At 39.2% G+C, this 22,349-nt stretch overlaps 1 protein-coding gene and 2 long non-coding RNA genes across 4 annotated transcripts; 2 read left to right on the forward strand and 1 right to left on the reverse strand.

Moving 5' to 3' along the window:
* The first annotated feature begins 460 nt into the window (after positions 1-460).
* LOC143121873 (uncharacterized) lies at positions 461-5,825 on the forward strand. 2 transcript variants are annotated; one of them, XR_012986552.1, is made up of 6 exons: positions 461-483; positions 1,306-1,422; positions 1,552-1,651; positions 1,979-2,047; positions 2,167-2,280; positions 5,709-5,825. It is a non-coding gene; the product is annotated as an uncharacterized LOC143121873 (long non-coding RNA). The 2 variants fall into 2 exon arrangements; XR_012986551.1 differs by lacking the exon at positions 461-483 and having other exon boundaries at positions 1,013-1,422.
* Positions 5,826-7,054: 1,229 nt separating this feature from the next.
* Positions 7,055-10,486, forward strand: LOC143121874 (uncharacterized). Its single transcript, XR_012986553.1, has 3 exons — positions 7,055-7,257; positions 7,581-7,636; positions 9,894-10,486. It is a non-coding gene; the product is annotated as an uncharacterized LOC143121874 (long non-coding RNA).
* Positions 10,487-13,825: 3,339 nt separating this feature from the next.
* On the reverse strand, positions 13,826-21,511 carry LOC143121872 (major histocompatibility complex class I-related protein 1-like). Its single transcript, XM_076282519.1, has 6 exons — positions 21,425-21,511; positions 21,063-21,317; positions 20,113-20,388; positions 16,270-16,551; positions 15,888-16,017; positions 13,826-15,274 (listed from the first exon to the last, which is right to left on the reverse strand). Exons 1-6 carry the CDS (start codon positions 21,480-21,482, stop codon positions 15,190-15,192), a joined length of 1,086 nt encoding a protein of 361 aa, XP_076138634.1. The 5' UTR covers positions 21,483-21,511; the 3' UTR covers positions 13,826-15,189.
* Positions 21,512-22,349: the final 838 nt, after the last annotated feature.

The following is a 22,349-nucleotide window of genomic DNA, read 5'->3' on the forward strand; positions in this document are numbered from 1 at the left end:
AAGGTCAAGAAAATCAATGTTGAATTATAGGTGAAATAAAAAGTTGAAACACTGTTTTAATGCTAAATAGTTGTAAAATGTTGACAAATGGTTGTAAAATAAGAAATCAACGAAATCAGCATGGATATTAAACCAAATTGATTTGATATCAAGAAAAGGAAAAGGAAAGAAAATGTTCATGGGAACAATCATGTTAATAATCATAATAGTAGGCTAGTAATAACAGCCCACTAGACTAGGCTAATGTTATTATTGTTTTGACACTTCTAATTAGTTTGGTAGCCATTTCAATGTAACAGTCTAAAATGCAACGATTGTTTTTAACGGATGCTTATCGCCGCTTGATAAGCGCATGCGCACACACAGCAACTCCCATCCCCGACCCCTGACTGACTATTTTGAACTGCAGCCCACCAGTGACTTTAACCGTCACTGTTCTGTCATGCATCTGACTCACCGCACTCTGCCGTTATCATATCCAAGGTAAGAATTACAGTACTTTTGTATGCCAATTGAAAACGGGAATTTATTCGAAATATATTGTTTTCATAATGGAATGTTAACCAAAGCTGTTAGTCATGTTAGGAATTAGCTAGCAATTAGCTAGCGAGCTAACTTTCCCAGCTACTAACTTCATTATTGTGTGGAATATCTGGAATGGTAGTTTATATCATATACCATATCTAGTTCTACTGTATCTGTCTGTGATGTCGCTATGAATGTAGAGTTTTAGTTTGAATGAAATATCAGGCGCAAGTAAGTTATAAAGCTAACTTAGCTACCATTAAAGTGGCTGTTACCATGCAGGCTAATGTTACAGACACATGAAGGTTGTTAAAGTTAAGCAGCAGTAATAACGGTTACCTTGCGAACTTCAACATACATAATATACATGTAGTGTTGCTATAACGTGTTAACTGGAAAGATGACCTGTAAAACAAATTAATAAAGTCATATATAAGTTATATCTATACCCGCTGATTTAAGGAACTAAGGAACTGCAGTTTAGTATAGCCATGTTCATTAACAGACCTGTCATATAATAGATGTGAATGGGGGCAAGTATGATGGGTGGGCATGCCAACAAGTAAAGGGATCTTTAGTTTGTGAAGGGTAGTGTTAGGCTACATGTTTTTCATTTCTTAGCCCTTATTTGGCCCTTGTTTGATGTACCTGACTTGCACTGAGGCATGTGTTTATTTAAGATGCATGTGAGTGAAGTAGTGCTTCAGTGATGGTCTTTTCATGTTCTGTGTGTTTTGGAACTTATTGATCTTAGTCTCCATGTGTTCCCTCTGTTTGCAGTCGGTGTGTTGTGAGGACTGCTGCCCTGAGAACTCTGAGTGCATTCTGGAATATTCCAAATGTGTGCCACTTCCATACTGAAGAAATTCCAAGCCCGCAAGAGAGTTCACTCACCAGGTAGACACACACACAAACACACGTAGAATTGCATATAGCATTATAATGGGTAAGCATGTATTTGTGTCTGTAACTGTGTTTAGTTTATCCCCTCTTTTCATGTGTCTGTCTGTTGTTATGACTGTGTAGTGGGCTCCATCAACTATCCAGGGCAATGTCAGTCCGTCTGGATGGCACTACCTGCTACTTGATGATGTCTGATAGCCATGGCTGCTGCCTTCAACGTGGTGTAAGTGTTTGTGTTTTGAATGCATTTTTTTTGTTCCATGGATAGGGCTATGGGTTATGTTATTGTGCATGCTCTAATTTGCTTGACATATGTGCTATGTAATGCATTAATACAGAAACTAATCAGGATTATTGCAGCTACTTAAAATAGTCTTGAATTTTGCAATTTAGCCACTTTACCATTGTGTTGGTGGTAATGTTAGTAGTGTTGTGAATATCTGCCAAACTGATCATAATCAATATTTCTGTAATTGTACAGCAATTCAATTTTTTGTACAGGATGCATAATTTTGTTTAATCTTATCTTTTACTCATATTTTACTGGCAGAGCCCTCACAAGTAAACTGATATCAAGACTTAACATAGACGGCGATGGTGGCAAGGGTGCCTTCAGAAGGTAATTATAATTTTTGTTGGTACACCTGATTGACTTACCTTACTTATTTTTTTGATGCTATGATTTTGACCTTTATCAACAATAACAAAATGTATGGCAATTGCTGTTTTATTTGTTAGGTGCTATCCAGCAGTCCCAGCCTGGAGCCAGAAGCTGCTATTGCAAGTCAGATGGGGGAGGAAAGGTGGTGTAAGCAAGAAGGCAAGAGCTGCTGCAGGCAATGTTGCAATTAGGTATGATATCACACAGACATACTGCTGCTTAGATGTGTTGGGTCACTTTAAAGCCCGTGTTGCAGGTTAACCACCACTGTTGATTAATGGGTACATAAAGCACTCGATATATGTATATCATTTTTAAAAATGTCTCCAAATGGTGTTAAATGCCAGTTTTTGTTGTTTTTAGCATTAGCGGGATTTTTTTACGCAATTTGGTGATGACGTCACGTTGGGGGCTACATGATCTGCGCTTCAGTCATTTCAATGCATTCCAATGGACATCGCGGTTACACTTTCAACATAAAGTTTGTATATTTACACTTCAAATTTCATCACAGCATTTATATCACAGCTACCCTATGATCGACCAATGGTAATAACGTTGCCTGATATCAATTAAGTATTTTTTTTCTGAATTTGGGGAGGTCTCGTTTTGGAGGGTATGTTTTACATTCATTCCTATGGGAAACGGTCGCGGTTACACGTTCAACATAAAGTTTGTATATTTACACTTCAAATTTTGTTACAGCATTTATATGACAACTACCCTATGGTCTAACAAAGATAACAATGTCTTCTAGTTTAACCCTTAGAACCCGATTGACGCAAAGTGCGTCAAAAAACACACCCTTTCTTCTCTGTTACATTGCTCCAGAACGGTTCATCGCAGCGAGATGAAACCTTTATTGCGCGACAGAGCAGAAGTGGGGCTTTCCAACGAGACTACACACTTGTCTGTACGATCAAGTATGAAAATTTTAAAAAATCATGAAATTAAATCAAATTGCATCACATTTACAGTCTATACTTCTCTGCATTCACCTGCACACACATTACTCTAGTTTGAATTACTCGCGAACCCGTGATCGCATCGATATGGCAAGCATATCAGATGAAAGAGGGGGCACAGGACTATCCATTGGTACCATGTTTATCGATCCTTCTGGCTTATAAAATCAGACGAAGTGACTGCAAAATAATAACGTCATGTACACAAACCAACGCTGCACACTCATTACTTTCGTTTGAATTACTCGCGGACCCGTGATCGCATAGATATGCCACGCATGTCAGATGAAAGAGGAGACTCAGAGCTATCATTTGATACCAAGTACATCCTTCTGAGTTATAAAACAGACGAAGTGACAGCAAAATAATAACTTCATATAGCTGGACTTACCCCACGTTTTTGTCTGTTCTTGTGGCAAAGCATGTTTATAATCCAATGCTATCATGTGTTTCTCTATGGCAAAGCATGTTCATATTCCGGTTTTGAGATCCTAGCAAATTCCTGCATGGCATCCAATTCAAGGCTCACATTGTATCCCAATTTGTTCAACAAATAAACACCTTTTTTGCCTTTACTTTGTTCATGGCAATGCAGTAAAGAGTTTAGAATTATTATGACTGCATACACACAGGCACGCAGGCTAACACGCAACCTCGGGTCAAGTCAGGTCAGATCAGTTCGTGTCACAGATATGGAGCGCAGAAAGGTCATTTTTCATCACTAAATAAAAAATGGCATTTATTTCCGTAAATCACACAGCAAATATTTCTGTAAATTGCTCAGCCCCAGAGGATCCCTCCAACATGGCAATTATATTGCCCGATTCAGGACAGTCTGCCCTACACACACATGAAATGCATGTAGAGCTGTGAGCTTGCTGTGGTGAGATACATGTCGAAATATAAGAATTTTTATAATACACTTTTTATATTTTAATTCTTTAAAAATCAAAATAAAATCAATGCTAGTATTAATACATGAAATGATGGCAGATCTGAATAGCCTAAACTCTCCTGAAAAAAACAATATACAATATATGTGTGTGGCACTTACAATGACCAGAATAAATCCTTATGAATAAAGGTAGTGAAAATGCCCTAAAAACAGCTTAGGGTTCTAAGGGTTAATTAAGCAATTTTCTGAATTTGAGAGGTCTCGTTATGAGGCTACATAATGCGCCTATTCAGTTCAATGCATTATGCTTATATATCGTTATGACCCTTTTTTTGTTACTGTCAGTGAACAGCACTGAGTGGAAGTCAACATTTTCTTTATATCTAGTGATGGTGATCATGTCGTTAGTTCAGATAAGTAGGCTACTGGGTAAACTTTGTCAGAAGATCAGAATATAAAGCATCATGATAGCTAGCTAGTGCTATGGGCTAACTTTCCAGTCCCACCTGTGAGCCACCCCTGTTGTTGCAAACCGCCGCCGATTAGGCTGGTCGCGTCTTCAGCATGAATATTTTCGATAACTACTCCTCGTGATTGATTGTCATTGACATCGTCAGGGTATGGCTTACCAAAGAGGGAGATAATAAGGGCAAGTCGCAGTTTGGCAGGTGCTTGTGTGGGCTGTGCCATCCCGATGGAAACTGCGGTGGAGAGCTGCTGTTACTGGGGAAGCGAGTGCGTTTTGGCCGCTGGTCGAGCTCACCCCGCGACCAGCAGATGACATGATCTATCTAGCTATCTATCTACCTGTCTATATATCTATCTAGGCTATCTATATCTATTTATCTATAATCTGCGCTATTTACTGCTGAACACTCCCTTACTCGTCTCTTTACTCCTCTCTCCTTACTCTCAAGGTGGGCTTTGGTCTGTAGCCTCCCCAAGGTGACGTAATGCAATGCATTGTGGGGGAAAGGAGAATCACTTCAAACCGCTGTGAAATTGTACCTGCTTTTTCGTATTATATTCCGTTTTGTGATACCCAACAACATCAAATACAATGGATAACAGTTTAAATGTTTATTACCAATAAGCAAATTGTGCAAATTCGTTGGAAAATGAACCCTGCAACACGGCCTTTAAAAAAGGTCCTCTTTATCAAAAGAAATGCACCGGACATTTCTAAGTGTACCCCAAACTTTATAATGGTTGTGTATACACATCTGCTTTACTTCTAACTATTGCACCTGACTTCGAGGCTGCTAGTGTAGGTTTGCTTTTATTTGTCACACAAGCTGAGTAGTTTGCATTACAGGTGCTCCAAGAGATGTTGGGTAACATCACTTCTGTTGATGTTCAAACAAAACCGAGAGCTAGCTCGCCCCTCCCTCCCCTGGCTAGAACAGTTTGTTATGTTTCATGGTTTTTGGAGCCTGGGCTGTCCACAGAGACCACGTTTTTTTGTACATGGTATTGAGGGGACAGGCAACTAGCGGATGATGAGGTGATGTTTGCTGTATGTGACAAAAAATTTTTTAGTTTAGAAACCGCGTAACATTAGCTAGCTATGAACTTGCTAATTAGGGCGCCGCCAGAGCCCTTATTAGACATTCTCTGGTGCCGCTTACTTCACACAGTGTGACTGATGGACGTTATTTGGAAGTTCAGTCATCTGAATATCCCTGATTCAAATCCCAGAGAATGTCCACAGGCTTTTTCACCAGTTTTTGACAATAATGGTTTGTTGTTTCCTCTTTAGATGCTGTCTTCAGCGAACCACCCTGACCCGAATAATGGACACCATGGGAAGATATTTGAATTATGCACTGGAGAGGGTGGGTGGTGGTGGCTTTCGGAAGACACTCCCTGCTGTTGCTGAATGGTATACATGCGGTATACATGCACCACATACACCTGAGTTTGGATAGATCATTTATGTTGTAAAACATAAAACAAAATAAAATAATGTAAAAAAATATATAAGTTGACTGGTTCTTGATGGAGGTGTTTATCATTTCTGTGTGTGATAGGCCTACTGCAAGTTGCATAAGCTAATAAAGGTAAAATGTTGAAGCAATGTTGCAATATCAACGTTTATTCAACGGTAATTTGTAGTTGAGGCTTTAACCATGTTGGATTTTACTGCGTTGTTTCAATGTTGCAATATATCATATTCAACCGTGATTCACTGTTAAGGCTTTCAACATGTGTTCACCTATGTTGAAACGGCGGATGTTGAAACAATGTTGCGATATCAACGTTGATTCGATTTGCAAATCCAACTCATAATTCAACGTTGATTCACCCTTGGTATATAACGTTTATTCACCGTTGAATCAATGTTGAAATGCCAGCAGGGACGACTCTATACAACAGTGGTCCCCAAACTTTTTCTTCCGAGGGCCAGCTCACTATGCCTGGCTCTAAGAGAGGGCCAGAGACTGAGTATATCAGTAACCATAAATAGCTTAGCGCTGTGAACAAAGGCAGTCTACCTTAGTTGAATATTCCAATACATTTAATCTATAGGCTATTGCAATTTAATACCATTGTTATCTGTGTTTATATTGCCATCATGCCATATCAGTGTAAAATGTAATGAAATAATACTAATAATAGCATTCTCAAAACTATAAGCAGGGATTTTGAACTCTGAACTTTGCATACACAGCTCAAGTTGTGAACAAGCAATATCCTACAAATAATTTAAAGTTCTCAAACTATGAGTTTTATGAAGTGGTGGCAGAAACATCTAAAATGACCACCATTCTAACTTTCACTCACCTGATTTGACTTTCAACTTTGTGAACTCTGTATGAACATTTGAACGAGTGAATAAAAAATATAAATAATTATACCAGAAAGTTCCAGAATTATGACTTAAATAGAAGTTAGTTAGTTATTAACAAATAATTGATAATTTGTTAGAATACTTTGAGCACTGATGCAGTCAGCAGAGGCCTCTTACGTTGTTTGCAGGTAGGCCTACTAGGCTATACATTTCATTCCGTTTTCGATGGCAAACGTGAAACAGCGCCAAAACAACCACCAGTGGACAAAAAGAGTATTACATGTGTACTGTTAAGACCCGCTGTCAGTACACGATCCGTACCGCCTGCCAGATCCGTTCTGCGCATGCGCATAATTACGTAGAAGAAGACGTAACGATTCCTCTGTAATATCTGTAGCTGCTACCACGCATGTCTTGAAACAGTTGACGGCCAAGAAGCGGCACATTTGACGAGACCAACTTCGCAGAAAAATATATTTTGACTACGCCCGACGAATTATGTCCACAGATTGTGCAGGTAAGAGTACAGCGTTCAGATGTTCAATGTATCTTTGTCTTTAAAAATGTTGCTATTGTTGGTTAAACGTAATGTCACTATATCTTGCATATGGCAATTGTTAACAGTGAACGTTAGCTATCGTTAGCCGTTTGGGTAATCATTAACTTAACAGTAACGGTAATTTAAATAGGGACCGCATTGAGCATTAGCTAGTATTTATTCATGCCAACACAGCAACCTAACTTATCCAACACTTAAGTGTTGGATAAGTTAGGTTGCTGTGTTTCATCTCAAGGTTTATGGGCTAAGGTTAAGGTAAATAAAATGCATTTATTTATCAGGTTGATGCCACTAAAGGCCACGATTAACTTCACCAAAGGACATGGAAATATGTGCGGTAAGTAGCCTACTTTTTTTTTTACTGGTTAACGTTAGTTAAGAGACCTGTTATTCAGCACATGTTCCAGACAAGGTCGTAGTCTGAATTTTTAAAATACCGAGGTCAGGGGCGTCGCTAGAAATTTTGGGCACCCCAAAATGCTAGGGGCTTCTGAGCCCTCCGATCATTTTGCCAACAATGACACAGAAGGATAGATTTGTTAATTTTATAACATGTTTTTTCTTTTTTTTTTTTTACTTGAACCAACACACTTTTCCACAATATTCTATTTATTTTAGATGCACTTTTATATCTCGAGCCTTTTCCCAAATTGGCTTTGGATATTTACAGTGCATAAGGAAAGTGTTCACAGCGCTTCACTTTTTCCACATTGTAAGTTTCAGACTCATCTTAAAATTAATTAAATTCTCTCATCTCAATCTACACACAATACTCCAACACTCCACAGAAAGTGTGGAGTGTTTGGAGTGTTTTGTAAATTTATAAATAATAAAAGACTGAAATATTTAATTTACAACCAAATGTTTTAGAGCCCGCGTTGAGAGATGTATCCAGGGCCGGGCTGTACCTACACATATTTGTTGCACATGCTACAAAAATCATTCTTTGCGATGGATGATTTAGTAGCCTGTCAACGTTACACCGGTCCGATACAGTTTTGCCTATGGCTATACCATGAGACTGAGACGCTTTTTGTTTGTTCGAAGTGCGTGTTTAGGGTGTGAGAGGGGAGTCGATGTGCTTTGATTCCAGTTGGTAGTTGTAGTCTATGCGATTAAAAAGCATGTGTGTGTGAAGTATCCAAACAATGATAACACTTTCATTATGGCTGCTTTAGCCACAGACATTCAGCTACTGTACCGTGGGTCCCTTTTAGAAGTGTCCACTTCATTTGCGCTTTCCGTGATTCACGCAGCTGCGTGAAATGTATTACTACTGATATGCAAAACTATTAACTTTTCGCCAAGAGGTGGCAGTTTAAGTCCGCTTGATACTGTAAGCCATTGGTTCCCAAAGGAGATTTTATTTGGGTCGCCAGCATAGCCTAGTTACAATTTATGTTGTGTAATAGGCCTAGCATAGGGCCTACCTTATATAGCTTATAGTTTGTTAAGTCACGGTTTTGTCATAACTCCCTCTATGCACTTTTGCATTTAGAATAGCTCTGAAGTCAGTAAATGTATGCCAAAGTAAAACTGTGGTGTATGTCAGCATAATGAAATGTATGTAATGCAAAAAGGTGTGTCAGTGGGGAGCGCAGCCGCAAGTGTGATGTCGAGCAAGCAAGCCAGCAAGAGGTCTTTCGCGGACTGGGAGGTCCAGGTTTTATCCGGCTCCTAATTACGCCACCAATTAGCCACGTCATCAGAACCCTAGAGCTCCCCATGCAACCAATGAAAGTAGTACAACATATTGAACAGGTCGGCCTCTTTTTAAACTGAACTACATTTCCCTTGTGCAATAAGTGCATGCCTGCTGGCAACATGGGAGATAAACAGAATAACAAGCTATAAGGTGTCCCAATATACGGAATGAATTAACTTGGGAGAGAATTCCACTCCGGAAGGTCTTTGTCTCCGTCTCCTCCATTATTTCTGCATATCTGGACACCTCAGCGGATATTACTCCTTACATAAATCCTCATGTCAAATCCAAGTTTTAATACTGTCCTGTAGTAAATATGAACATCACAATGGTCATAATGTGGCATACCACAGCAAGGAAAATGGGTAAACATGTGTTGTATAAAATTATCCTAGGGGTTGTAGACATCATTGAGAGAGAGTTTGAAACTGTAAAGCATGTATTCTTATAACCTTAATCATAATCAAGTAATACACAAGTTATTCCTAACCATAATACTCTTATAACATTTTAAATAACAAGTTTAACTAATACTATTAACATACTGAAGCTATTCTACCAGAATTCCCCCTATGTGCACTCTGTATCCCTATGTCTCTGTTTGCTGCCCTGTGTCTCATTTTGTTGCACTGTGTCTCATGCTGCCTTAGCCTAGGCCTTTTGAAGAAACCAAAGTCGGCCTTGAAGCTGCAAGATAACGCGTACACAGGGCAAGCTCTACTCATAACAACCAGTAGGAGAGTGCAGGGGGGCGAACGATATTTAACCCATGCACAATGTATGACCTGTGATCACTCTATACTGTACACCACTGCATAAAAACTTATAATACATTGGTGTAAATAAAGTGCATTAAAAATGGTCAACTCCAGGTGATTCTCTTTCACAGAAAAGCCCAAGGACTCGGAACATGAAGCCAAAGAAGTAGATGATGACTCGGCCCAGTTACACCAAATGGAAAAGCCCATCGCAGTAGTCAACCCTACTGGAGATGAATGCATCAATAAGTTATCTAAATCATGTTTTGACATTAGACATCTAAGTTTGGCCATGTTTTTGAGGCTTATGACTCTGCCACTGCACATGGTTTGTAGAGAGAGGCATGCACACTCTATTCTGTGAGATGAAAATGTTTGCATGGCTCTGATTGGAAATTGCCAGAAGGGATAGGTCAAGCAGGAGCAGTGTGAAAGGCGTCCTAATTGCTTGAGTGGGAGGGGAAACGTCTAATGGCCACCTTACACCAAACAAGTTTGACAAGATTTGGGAAAGATTCTTAAAAGATTGTAGTATTTTAACTAATGCCCCCATTCAAGCTTTACTCAAAAGACTCCAATCTTTGAAGAATCTTTCCCAAATCTTGTCAAAGTTGTTTGGTGTAAGGAGGCCATTAGTCTAATAGCCTTGCACCAAACCACCAAAGTACTCATGACTGTCAGGTAGGGGTGTGACGGTATTTTAACACTATTTCAAAAAATGTCCAGTGAGGACATATTACAGCAAACACCTTTTAATTGAAATTGCATACAATACCTGATGTATTTTTTCATGTTACATGAATTAAAATGAAGTGTTATTTATATAAGATTGTACTTATGTAGTTAAAAAAAAATATTGAAAGGTGAATAGTCTCTTGTAGCCTATTAGTGTGTTAAGTCAGAAGTTGCAGAGCATCTTCAAAAGGATGAACACTCATATGCTCTATGGCCTTGAAGGATTTGTTATTTATGCATGCAATAAAATGATATTGATAAACGGTCATTGAGTCCATGTTCTTGTCTCAACACAGCAAGTTAGTTTACTTGTTGCCCTCCCCCCCCCCCCCTCCTATAGGGCTCATTCTCTCAATGCATTTATTCATGGTTGTAATAGCATACATCTAAATGTAGGTGACCATACTCATCTTTGCAATTCTGTCTTTGATTCAGTCGAGTTATTTACACAGGCAAATACGTAGGCTAGCAAGTTCACAGTAAAGGAATGACTGATTTGATGATCATTCCATGTGTGAATTTTAATGTGTGCTCTCGTTTTGATGCAGTGTTGCCTCCTGAAACGCTTACGCAGGTGTCGTGCGTGCATGCATGCAAACGTTATGGGCCACTAAATGAAAGTATCCAGTTCCCAGATCAGTTCATATTTCATTATTAAAGTATAACAATGTTATATGTGAAAACAAAGACGTAACAGTTAGCGTGAGGAGATGGCATGTAGGCTAATGAGAGCTGTCAATTGTGTAACCTAGCTTAAGTGTAAACTAGAAAGCTGTTTCATACATCTCATCCAGGGTTTTGGTCTGTAGAAGTTACAAATATTTTTTTTTACGTTCTTCACGTTTTCATGCCGTTGATTCATCGTTGAATTTCGGTCGTCTGACAAACCGTTTCCCTAATAGTTGCTAACCTGTTAGTTGGTTGGCAATGCGGAAATTGCATTGCAACCAGCTAAGTTGCTAGCAGCTAACTTAGTTAGCAGCTAGGAAACGCAACCCTGACCAATCAACGTTGATTCGACCTTCTTTGCTATCTGGGTAGCCTCCATACATTTCCGTTGGTTCCTTAAAACATGTACATTTAACTATTAGAACTTTATTACTGCTACAAACAATGTTAACTTGACTTATTATACATTCTCGTTCTCTGGATAGGTAATACTGACAATCGCGCAAGCGTAGAACCGATCATGTAGTGTCGTAAACCATCGTAAAAGACGTTGAACTTCTGCGCATGCGCAAGATTATGCACATGCGCAGAACGGATCTGGCAGGCGGTACGGATCGTGTACTGACACCCGCATAGACCCTTTCAAGAGAGTTCCATTATCAGCATCATAGTTGGCCCCACAAGGCTTCCGTTTTAACATTCCATATGTTATCTTAATGCAAAGGAAGTAGATTGGGAACCAAATAGAACGTTCAAGCATTGTTTTTGTTTACCTTGTTGAAAGGGTCTATAAAGAATGAATGGAGGAAATTACGGAGGTTATAGTTTGACATGTCGTACTCCCGTGCGGGCCGGATCCTATATACCACGGACATGTTTTGGGGGGCCACCTAAAATGAAGTGGCGGGCCGTAGTTTGGGGACCACTGCTATACACGATTTCATTGTCCTGATTGAGTTTCGATTTCTGGAGCTCACAAGCCAACGGAGAGTTGCTAGACTAGCACATTACATTTGCTGCCGCTAGGGGCGCGTCTAGATTTTTTAGGCTACCTCCCATCCTTGCACTTTTAGGTAAATGATAACAACGTAAGTAATAACGTCACTATGGTTTTAAAATTACGATTAGCCTACTATGCTCCTAACCATGGTTATAGGCTACTGTACATTGCACCTAGTAGCTGTGGTAGGCTACATGGTTTAGCCTATCTACAACACTTATCTACTATCTACACTTATCTATCTACACCTATCATTACACTCCCCCCCCCCCCCCCCCCATTTTGGGTTTTTGCTCGAAATTACACACTGCCTTCTAACAAGGGCCCTGTTTCCACATACTTTGACTTATTTCAAGTGCTTGACCTCTTTTGAAAGCAGAGGCCTAGTAGATTATTTTTCGTACCAATAGATTGACTGTGTGATGAACTGTCAAAGAGTGGCAAAGGGTAGAATGATGATTTTCTTTTTAGGCGGTTTTGACCACATTTTGCCCTCTTGGTCATTTATTTTGTCTTGGAAACACAACTGAGGTCCACTACCAGGTCTTGTGAATCTGTATCTCAAGTAGATCAATATAGAATGAAATATAAGTACTTTAGACCATTATTTGCCAAGATATGCTCATGCGTTTTGTAAAATGCCCTATGGAAACTCCCCCATAGGACTTTTGGCTATACCCAAGATGCATATTGACAATAAAATGCTTACTGTGTGGCAACGTCTCGGTGTAGAAGCATAATCCTGGTCTGAAATGAAAGGTAACACTGAGGTTTCTTGTAGACTATTTGGAATGTATGTCCGGGGTTCTGATATAGAATGACCACACAAAATATGGAATGATTACACAAATCTCTCTATTTTTGCATTTTCTTTGTTGATTCAATGGGTGTGTATAAGATGGACTATACATCTGCACAACTAATATTGGATAAAACAACATGAATGTTCAATTTCTAGGGATTCCTGTGAATATTTCAATACCCAATATGCTGTATCTACTTATTGCTAAGGGATATACACTGCAGCTAGAAAGTAGGGAGGCACAAAAAGCGGAGGGGGGGGGGGGGTCATTTTTGATCAAATTTAATTGAGACATTGACGTAGCCTGTGCTGGTTTGAAAATGTATCGATTGATAGACAGTTTTCTTTCATTTACTGAGGAATTTAGTAGGCATATTATTAACTTATGATTATGAAAGGCCATGCATTTAAGTGTGTATTAGTGGGTTTTCCATATAGGATTATAGCCTATTGTCTATTTCAATTTCTTGCTGTGTTCACATTCACAAGCCATTTTACCATAGCCATTTGAAAAGCCACATTTGCCTATATAGTCTACTTATAGGCTCTTACAAAAATAACTGCAGAACAAAAAAAACAGTTACAAATATTTGCAGTTCCTGCACTGCAAATAATTCCTCCAAAACTGTAGAAATTGATACTCGGGAAACTGCAGTTTTGACACTTAAAATAGTCTAGTGCAGTTATTACAGTTATTCCATGTTGTGCAAACTATACTACATTTTTCATCAAATTTAATTGAGACATAGTAAGATTAATCTGACAATGTAAAGCACTATACATATTGTACATGAAAAAGAGTTCAAGCTTTTAAATGGTGTATAATATTACTATGCTACATAGCAATATGGTGCATACAATTGATTTAGAATGTGGGGGGGAGGTGGGGGGCACTGCAATTGTCCTGCCCGCGGGGCACCCGAGGTGTTAATGGTAATTGTGGTTATAGGCCTACTAGGTTTAACCATAGTGAAACAATGATAAACGCATATTCATAAACCATGGTTACCCAAACAAACGTTGTAATTTCATGAACCATTGTTAATTAGTCTAGGCCTACCAAAACCATGGTTAGCTTTTAGCCCGGATGCAAAGCCAGCCTGACAGAGCCTATCCATCAAAACTCCTTTCTTTAGTATGTATTTTGTATAGGCCTAGGCCTACTATATATGTGAAGCACTTTGGTAATGTAAAAACAAAGCAACTTGACTTGAAATATGCTCTGGAAAACTGAAGAAAGACATCAGAGGGAAATGTCTTTAGCGTTTAAATACATGTAAAGCATCATAACCTCCCCATCAGAACAAGTCAGATAGAGAAGATACTTTTCAAGCAATAACAAGGTAGCGAAACAATAAAACAATAAATAAAACAACATAACAACAATACAAACAACATAAACATCTAACATCAAAATATACTCCATTGTAGGGTGACTTTAAATACATGACCATTAACAAATTAAGTTAATTGTTACAAATATAGTACATTAGATAGTACAACCACATATAGGTGGAGCTGAGTGATGATGGCAGATATTTGTTGGCAAGATCAGGTGAACTGGAATGACTGTTTAAAAAGGAACACCTCAATTTAGTGACTGTTGGTGCTGCCGAGCAAGTTCTTTAAAATGTTTTTGTTCAATAGGTGGCAATGGAGCAATGTGCATGCCAAAAAGTTTCCGGTGTGCACTAGATACTTTGTTTCTGGTCCGCATTAGATTTCTTGTGTGCACCAGAGACTTTCTCTCATATTATGTAAACAGGAGTCTCAGTAAAATAAATATAATACATTACAAGAAATGTAACAGCCTTAGTCTGGACTAATTTTACTAAAATATTTACATAAGATCTGTTCAATTTCTGAGCCCCTTTTCCCCAAATAAATAATGATAGTACCAAAAAAGTAACAAGACAAATAGAATAAATATAAAAATAAGACAAATGTATGAATACACAAGCTTAGCTATCTGAGCACATACTGAATGGCCAAGAAAGCTAATTATATGACCTGGTAAAAACGTCAAAAGTATCCTGCAAGAAGCATATCTGAGTAGAGCTAAACTGAAGCTGTTGATAAGGGTATAACGGCAAAATATGAACCCATCAATCAAAAACAACAGCCTATAACAAGTTTGCAACAGTACACAAACAGAAGATGGTTATTATAACAGATTCATGTGCTTGCTGGTGAAGCTATGCCTCATTGTCCCATAGTCTGTTTATCGTTGCTTAATGAGTGGAGAGGTTGGTGGATTGCATGGCTCCGTGCTACGTTGAGGTGGCAAGTTCAAGTTACTTGTTCTCCTGAAATCGTTTACAAGAGAGGTATAATTAGGCATCTGGTCAACTGTAGCTGGCCAATATGTGCCTAACGGCTGTACCTTCTACATCAACTACTACATCACCTTCTACATTACTAGTAACTTGTAACTTGATCGGTCATGGTAATTCAAACTCTTCGCCATGTTCCACTGTATTTCTCTGGGTTATTCTGTATATCCCATGTAGGTGTACTGCAAACTCTACTATACTATCTCACTATATGACTATATCCAGTATAAAAAGTGTGACCTATGTTGTCAGTCTGGATTGCATAACTATAGCTTCTCTTACAAAACACTATCTAAACAGACCAATGCTACTGTGTTTGATAAATAATAAAGATGTGAATTAACAGAACATTTAAGACATTCACACTACCATTAATATGTGGTGAAACAAAGGCATCACCTCCTAAGGTGCATGGTAATTCAAAGTTGTAGAGCTAAATGTGCCTACTCTATTAGAACCCCATATTGTTGAAACTTTCATTAGTGTTTTAGAAAGGAGAAACAGCCAGAATGCACAATAAATATGTGACTCCACTGAGCATTTAGAAATCGAGCTCTGTAGCTCTGAGCTACATGTATGTCCTTACCAACATAACTCTGCAGGGTTTTGATGACATTTTCCTCTTTTCAAGCATACTATCACAACAAGCACAGTCACGGCAATGGATCCAATGGTGCTTCCCACTATCACAGGCAGGAACAAGCTCTTCTTGGGATCTGAAAAGGATGAAAGAAATAGTATTGTATGCTGATGCTTAATACACAGATCTAGTGTGTTGCACATAGCTTCCTGTATGTCATCTGAATCTCATTTGAGCTTTATTACTGACTTTACCATATTTGCACTTCACAACCTAAGCAATCTTCAAAGCTAATTATCAATAAGTAATAACACACTATGTACTATAGTAGGCCTGCATACAGGCAGAGTGATGTTGGTGGCTGACCCCAAATGTACTTTATGCTTACCCCATACCACTGTGATGTTCCCAATCACAGTGCTGTGTATGACCTGACACCTGTAGATTTGGGACCACTGGGTTCCGCCTGGTACTTTCAGGGTTTGCTTAACCTGGTATGTGCCATCACAATTGGGCAGCACCTCCCCACGGCTCACTCCATCCGATAAGTGGCCATCTTGATTGAGCCATTCCACCTGCACCGCCCGAGGGTAAAAACCAGTCACGTGACATGTGACCAGCTTGTCAGAGGAACCAGGGAAAGACTTTTCAATCAGCATCACATCTGGAACTACACAGAAAGTCAAAACGAATGTTACCTGTGCATCATTGTGTGTATGTGTGTGTGTATGTATTTATGTAGATTTATGTCACTGAAACCGCATTACTGTACCTCTATACTGTACATCTCTTTTCATTTTGCATTGTTTACAATGTTCTTCATGGGGTTGTTAACGGCTGTGTATGTGTTTGTGTGTGTGTCTATGTGTTTAAAGCGATGGTTCGGAGTAATTTCACCCTAGGGTTCTTTGCACCATGACCCCGAGCCAAACACCCTCCCAGAACCTTTTTCCTTTTCCTTTTACCTGGTCGAGTAGCGCTGTCAGAAACTAATGACGTTTTGCAGTCATGATGAAACCAACTTTTATCTCGTAAATTACCCCACTAATAATGCCCTGAATGGTACGAAACTTCTGCAGTAGTACAACTACGACCTTTAGTCCAATAACGAGGCATTAGAAAGTTTGTAAGTGCACCAGGAGTTTATTTAAATAAGACTTGCCTGATTATCTGCTACTATACCGCTGCGTCAACGTTTCTTCCGTGATTTGGGAAAAGCCTGTAAAAGTCCTTGCAGGAAGCGATTACATCAACGTTTTTTGGTATATCCAGTTTTAAATATTTTTTTCCCGAAGTGTTTACAACTTAGTGTTAACTAATAATTGTTGCAAACTGGACTACGAACAAAATATTAGTGCATTCCTGGATCTACATCCTTATGCATGCTTCCTGCCAGGACTTTTACGGACTTTTCCCAAATCACGGAAGAAACATCGATGCAGCGGTATAGTAGCAGATAATCAGGCAAGTCTTATTTAAACTAGATGTACCGCATAGCGGTACAAAATATGACCACCGCTCAGTCCTGTACATCCGTTCCGCGAAAATAAATCACACTTCAATTTGTCTCCATATTTTACTCCATCCCCCACTCTTGAAACTTTTGTGTATGCTTGTTTTGCATGCCTGAGTGTGTGTGTGCGGCTGCACAGAAAGTAGCCTAGCCTACTGGTGCTGAAAAGGTGAATAGATTGTAGAATAGCCAAAGAAGATGTAACATTGTTATAAAACCTTTAAAATCTCTAAACAATCACAAGTAGGGCAGTTCATCACAGTTTATCCATTGCAACTGGATTGATGAAAGGTCACTTACACCTGTAGGCTACATTGTATTTGGGAAAAGCAAAAAGTATCAGCATAATGTTATTTATTTATTTATTTATTTATTTGTTTATTTATGAACAAAAAAATCTCTGTCAGTTCCATGCCGTTTTCAACAGCTATCAAAAACAAAGGTCATTTTTGGATGGATGGATTTTTTGTGAATGTTTCTTCTTCTACATAAGATTTTAGTCATCTTTAGTTCATGTAATACTTTATTGTCAATGCACAAATTAAGTAACAGTAATCTGAAACGTTATTGTTAATGCACAAATTAAGTAACAGTAGTCTGAAATGAAATGCTGTTTTACATCTAACCAGTGGTGCAAATAACTGACATGTCCAATGGGCCTTGATGAAATGCGTCGCTAGACTGTTCATACACATTTTAACGGGCCAAAGTTGAAGAGCTGTTGTCCGTTATTGTTCGTGCAAATATAGGCTGATTCATGTTCCCTTGCATTGTGTAACTGAGGTCCATGGCTAGTCTGGCTTTCACCAGACCAAGCTCAATCTTTTAAGAAATCAAAAAATAAATAGCGGGCAGATCAGGCTGGGTTCACCCAGCCTAGTCCATAGGCACCCGATATTGTTTAATTTTCCGATTGAGATATCCACGCTCTGGCTATTCTAAATGCAAAAATGCATCAGGGAGTTATGACAAAACTGTAACTAACAAACTAGATCCTAATAGAAAGCTGTTAGCTTCCCTAAGCTACTAGGTAGGCTTATAAGGTAGGCCTATTTACAACATAAATTGTCAATAGGCTGGCGACACAAATAAAATCTCCTTTGGAAACCAATGGCTTACGCCTTACAGTATCAAGCGGACTTAAACTGCCATATCGTGGCGAAAAGTTGTAATAAAATTCACGCAGCTCCATAAGTTAAGGAAAGCGCGAATGAAGTAGCCACTTCTAAATGGGACCCACTACACAGTAGCTTAAGGTGTGTTGCTAAAGCAGCCATAATGAAATGAAGGTGTCATTGTTTGGATACTTCACACACACGTGCTTTTTAATTTCACAGACTACAACTACCAAGCTGGAATCAAAGCACATCGATTCCCCTCTCACACCCTGCACGCACTTAAAACAAAATAAACAGGCGTCTCAGTCTCACGCATGTATAGGCAAAACTGTATCAGACCGGTGTAACGTTGGTAAATCTTCCATTGCACAGAATGATTTTTGTAGCACGTGCAACAAATGACAGTCGAAAGATACAATTACAGTGCTGCTATCAATTTGCTTGGTATAACCGCATTTATAGTTTTCTACAAATGCAATCAATCAAATTGGCCTCCATCACTCAACCAACGCTAACGGTAACATTACCTAGGTCCTTATTGATATTATAAGATTAACATACCTGCAGTAAAAACCAAGCATGTCCGATAAACATCCTCAGATTTATTTCGGCTTCAAGAAGAAATGGGAATTACATTTCATGTGAACATCATCCTATCCTTATTAGACGTTCTCTGCGGTAAACTACAGTCCTTTTAGGAAGCGTCCATTGTTTTTCCAACCCACTTTTAACTTCCAACAGAATTACGTCTCACTGCAACGATGCGCCATCTAGTGGACAAACGACTACTTATCGCCAATACTGGAAATGCAGCCATGATGATGATGATGAATATTTATTTTGGCTTTCTTTTAATCCTACTGAATTTGTAATTATGTATCGGCCGTTCTAATACCGATAGTATGTGGGGGCCTGTGTGTGTGTGCATGTGTATATGTGTGCACCGCCATCTACAGGCCAATGAGTGTACAGTCACTAAATGTACACATAACCTAATTTTTTAACTTTAACTGAAGATAGGGGCGATTAAAGCAGAATAATATTGCATTTTCATTTTTTACCGGGGGGGTGCAAATCACAAATGAGTGATTATGAGCCAGATTGATGTGGGCCCTTGAGACCACCATACCATTAAAGATTCTTCATCCTCGGTGCCAAAAATTCAGGAAGTAGATGACGAAAAAAAAAAAAAAAAAAACTTTGACAATCCCTATATGACCACTTCGCTAGCTTCGCTAGCGGCGGTCATAATAAACTCCTGGTGCACTTAAAAACTTTCTAATGCCTCGTTATTGGACTAAAGGTCATAGTTGTACTACTGCAGAAGTTTCGTACCATTCAGGGCATTATTAGTGGGGTAATTTACGAGATAAAAGTTGGTTCCATCACGACTGCAGAACGTCATTTTTTCTGACAGCGCTACTCGACCAGGGTTCGACCAAGGGAAAAAAGGTTCTGGGAGGGTGTTTGGCTCGGGGTCATGGTGCAAAGGACCCTAGGGTGAAATTACTCCGAACCATCGCTTTAAGGCATCACAAACATAGATATATGATTCATGAAATATATGTTAGTCCTGCTCCTTGAATTAAGATATATTTACCTTTCTCTTTCCTTTCTTCCTTGCTGAAGTGCAGCAATTTTTCCAGCCAGTCAATACACCCGTGTTTGTAGCTGTAAATCAGTCGATGCAGATCTTCAGTATTTTCCTCTCTTTTAGTTTTATAGAAGACTGCTTCTGGCACTGCAGCTACCCATGTCCTGGATGTAACATCAAAACTTACAAAGTCTTTACCGTCATAAGCATGGCCCAAGGATGCTGAAACGTACTTATCCTCTGTATCCCACTCACACCGACCATGGGCCTGGTAAAAGTGGTCTAGATACAAAGACAGAAGAAAGGAAAAGGTAAATACGAATCTCCATTCTGTCCTGTTACCTGTTACCTTTTAAGGGCAGCCGTGGCCTACTGGTTAGCACTTCGGACTTGTAACCAGAGGGTTGCCGGCTCAAACCCCCGACCAGTAGGCACGGCTGAAGTGCCCCTGAGCAAGGCACCTAACCCCTCACTGCTCCCCGAGCGCCGCTGTTGTTGCAGGCAGCTTACTGCGCCGGGATTAGTGTGTGCTTCACCTCACTGTGTGTTCACTGTGTGCTGAGTGTGTTTCACTAATTCACGGATTGGGATAAATGCAGAGACCAAATTTCCCTCACGGGATCAAAAGAGTATATATACTTATACTATACTGTCCTTGTAGTGAAGTGGGTTTTCAGCACAGTTTGCATGTCCACTAGGTGGCAATGGAGGTTTGGTGGAGACAACCATATTATAGCATCAGAGAACTTTAAGAGTGTGTTCAGAAGATGTAAGGAGATGTAGTCTCTCATGTGAGAATTCTATGAAGAATAACAATAGCTCAAACCTTTCGATGTGGTTTACTATAGGCTACTTCTTCCACTAGGCCTACTAAAAGGCCACATGGAAACCCTTGCCAATTCAATACAATATTCTGAATTGCATTTTTATACTGACATAAAGCTTGACAAGCTTACCATGTGAGTGATTGAAGCGTTTGCTAGTCAGTTTTATGGCAGTGTCCATGATGAAACGATTATATTTCAAATTCCTCCTGATCTCTTCCCAGAGTAAAACACCCTCGGAATGGTTCAGCCACTGCGGTATTGAGAATTCCTTCGAAGCAGTCATGTAATAGTAGACCATAATGTCATCTACCATTAAAAATTGTATGTTCTGAGGAAATGAAGTCCCCTGAGTCGCAACGCAACGTCGATGAAGAGAGTGGACATCTTTAAAATATACAACAAGAAATACATATTCGTTATTTTAAGATTAATGCGCTCATAAAAAATAAATGAGTAGCCTACAAAAGACCGGATTAGGGATGAGAACATACCTGCGAGACATTGTTCGATTACCAATAACAACACCATGCATAAGAGGAAATTTGGCATAGTTTAGAATTTCCAAAGCAGTTTTTTACGCAACACTGCATTAAAAAAAAAAAACGTACAGTAACCATTTAATGTTGTGCGTTCAGATGGGACACGGGGTTTAAAAAATGACAAATTAAAAAATGATTGCATGATGCCAAAAATAGACCTTTTGTAAGCTTTTATTTACGCAGTACTGCATCTTGAATATTTAGTAAGATCTCCCACCCCACCAGCCAATAGTAGCTGACTAACTGAAGGCCACCAAAGCTCTCTGCATTGTGTTAGGCTACTACTTTAGGCTATATGAAGGGAAATCTCTGGTGGAATATTTAAGAATGTCTGTAAAAGATGCTCTAATATCATGCATACGCTGTAGTTCAAAGGTTACAGTGCATGAAAATGGACTGTTCTGTTATCCTAAGTCTTCTTCTTCTTCTTCTTCTTCTCCTAACCAAATTTCTGCGTCTAATTCAGCTTAACTTCGTTCAATTGTGTAACGTAGGTCTTGAAAAGGGCACTTGAGCAATGTATTTTTCATTTTTGTAAACTCTATACTTTTTGATATTTTATCAATTATCAACAATTCATTAAACAATCTGCCTATCAACATCCAGTCAACTTTCTGTCTATCCACACCCATTACACTATCTAGGCCTGCATTCAACTACACTGTCTCAGGCTTTAAGCATACAATCTGTCTCTCTTAAGACTACAGATCCTGTTCAACTATTTTCTCTGTCCACAATTGCCAGGACTCTTCTCATCCTAACAATGGATTATGCCTACCGCTGAAATCAAGAAGACGCCTATGTAGTCACAAAGCCAGAACTGAGAGACTCAGGAGAAGTTTTTATCCCCAGGCCATCCGAACTCTGAACTCACACT

The sequence above is a fragment of the Alosa pseudoharengus genome, unplaced genomic scaffold, assembly GCF_046254945.1.
Source record: "Alosa pseudoharengus isolate Yale_2024_CS ecotype anadromous, Long Island Sound unplaced genomic scaffold, YU_APseudo_1.1 YU_APseudo_1.1_scf_13, whole genome shotgun sequence".
NCBI classification, from domain to species: Eukaryota; Metazoa; Chordata; class Actinopteri; order Clupeiformes; family Clupeidae; genus Alosa; species Alosa pseudoharengus.

What these genes read in the sequence shown, in the direction of transcription:
- LOC143121872 (XM_076282519.1), bottom strand. Translation starts at nt 21,482, where the DNA reads ATGCCAAATTTCCTCTTATGCATGGTGTTGTTATTGGTAATCGAACAA. An exon ending in AATCGAACAATGTCTCGCAG is followed by an intron (nt 21,318 to 21,424) that starts GTATGTTCTCAT and finishes TATATTTTAAAG; the next exon opens with ATGTCCACTCTCTTCATCGA. An exon ending in AACCCTGCAGAGTTATGTTG is followed by an intron (nt 15,275 to 15,887) that starts GTAAGGACATAC and finishes AAACGATTTCAG; the next exon opens with GAGAACAAGTAACTTGAACT.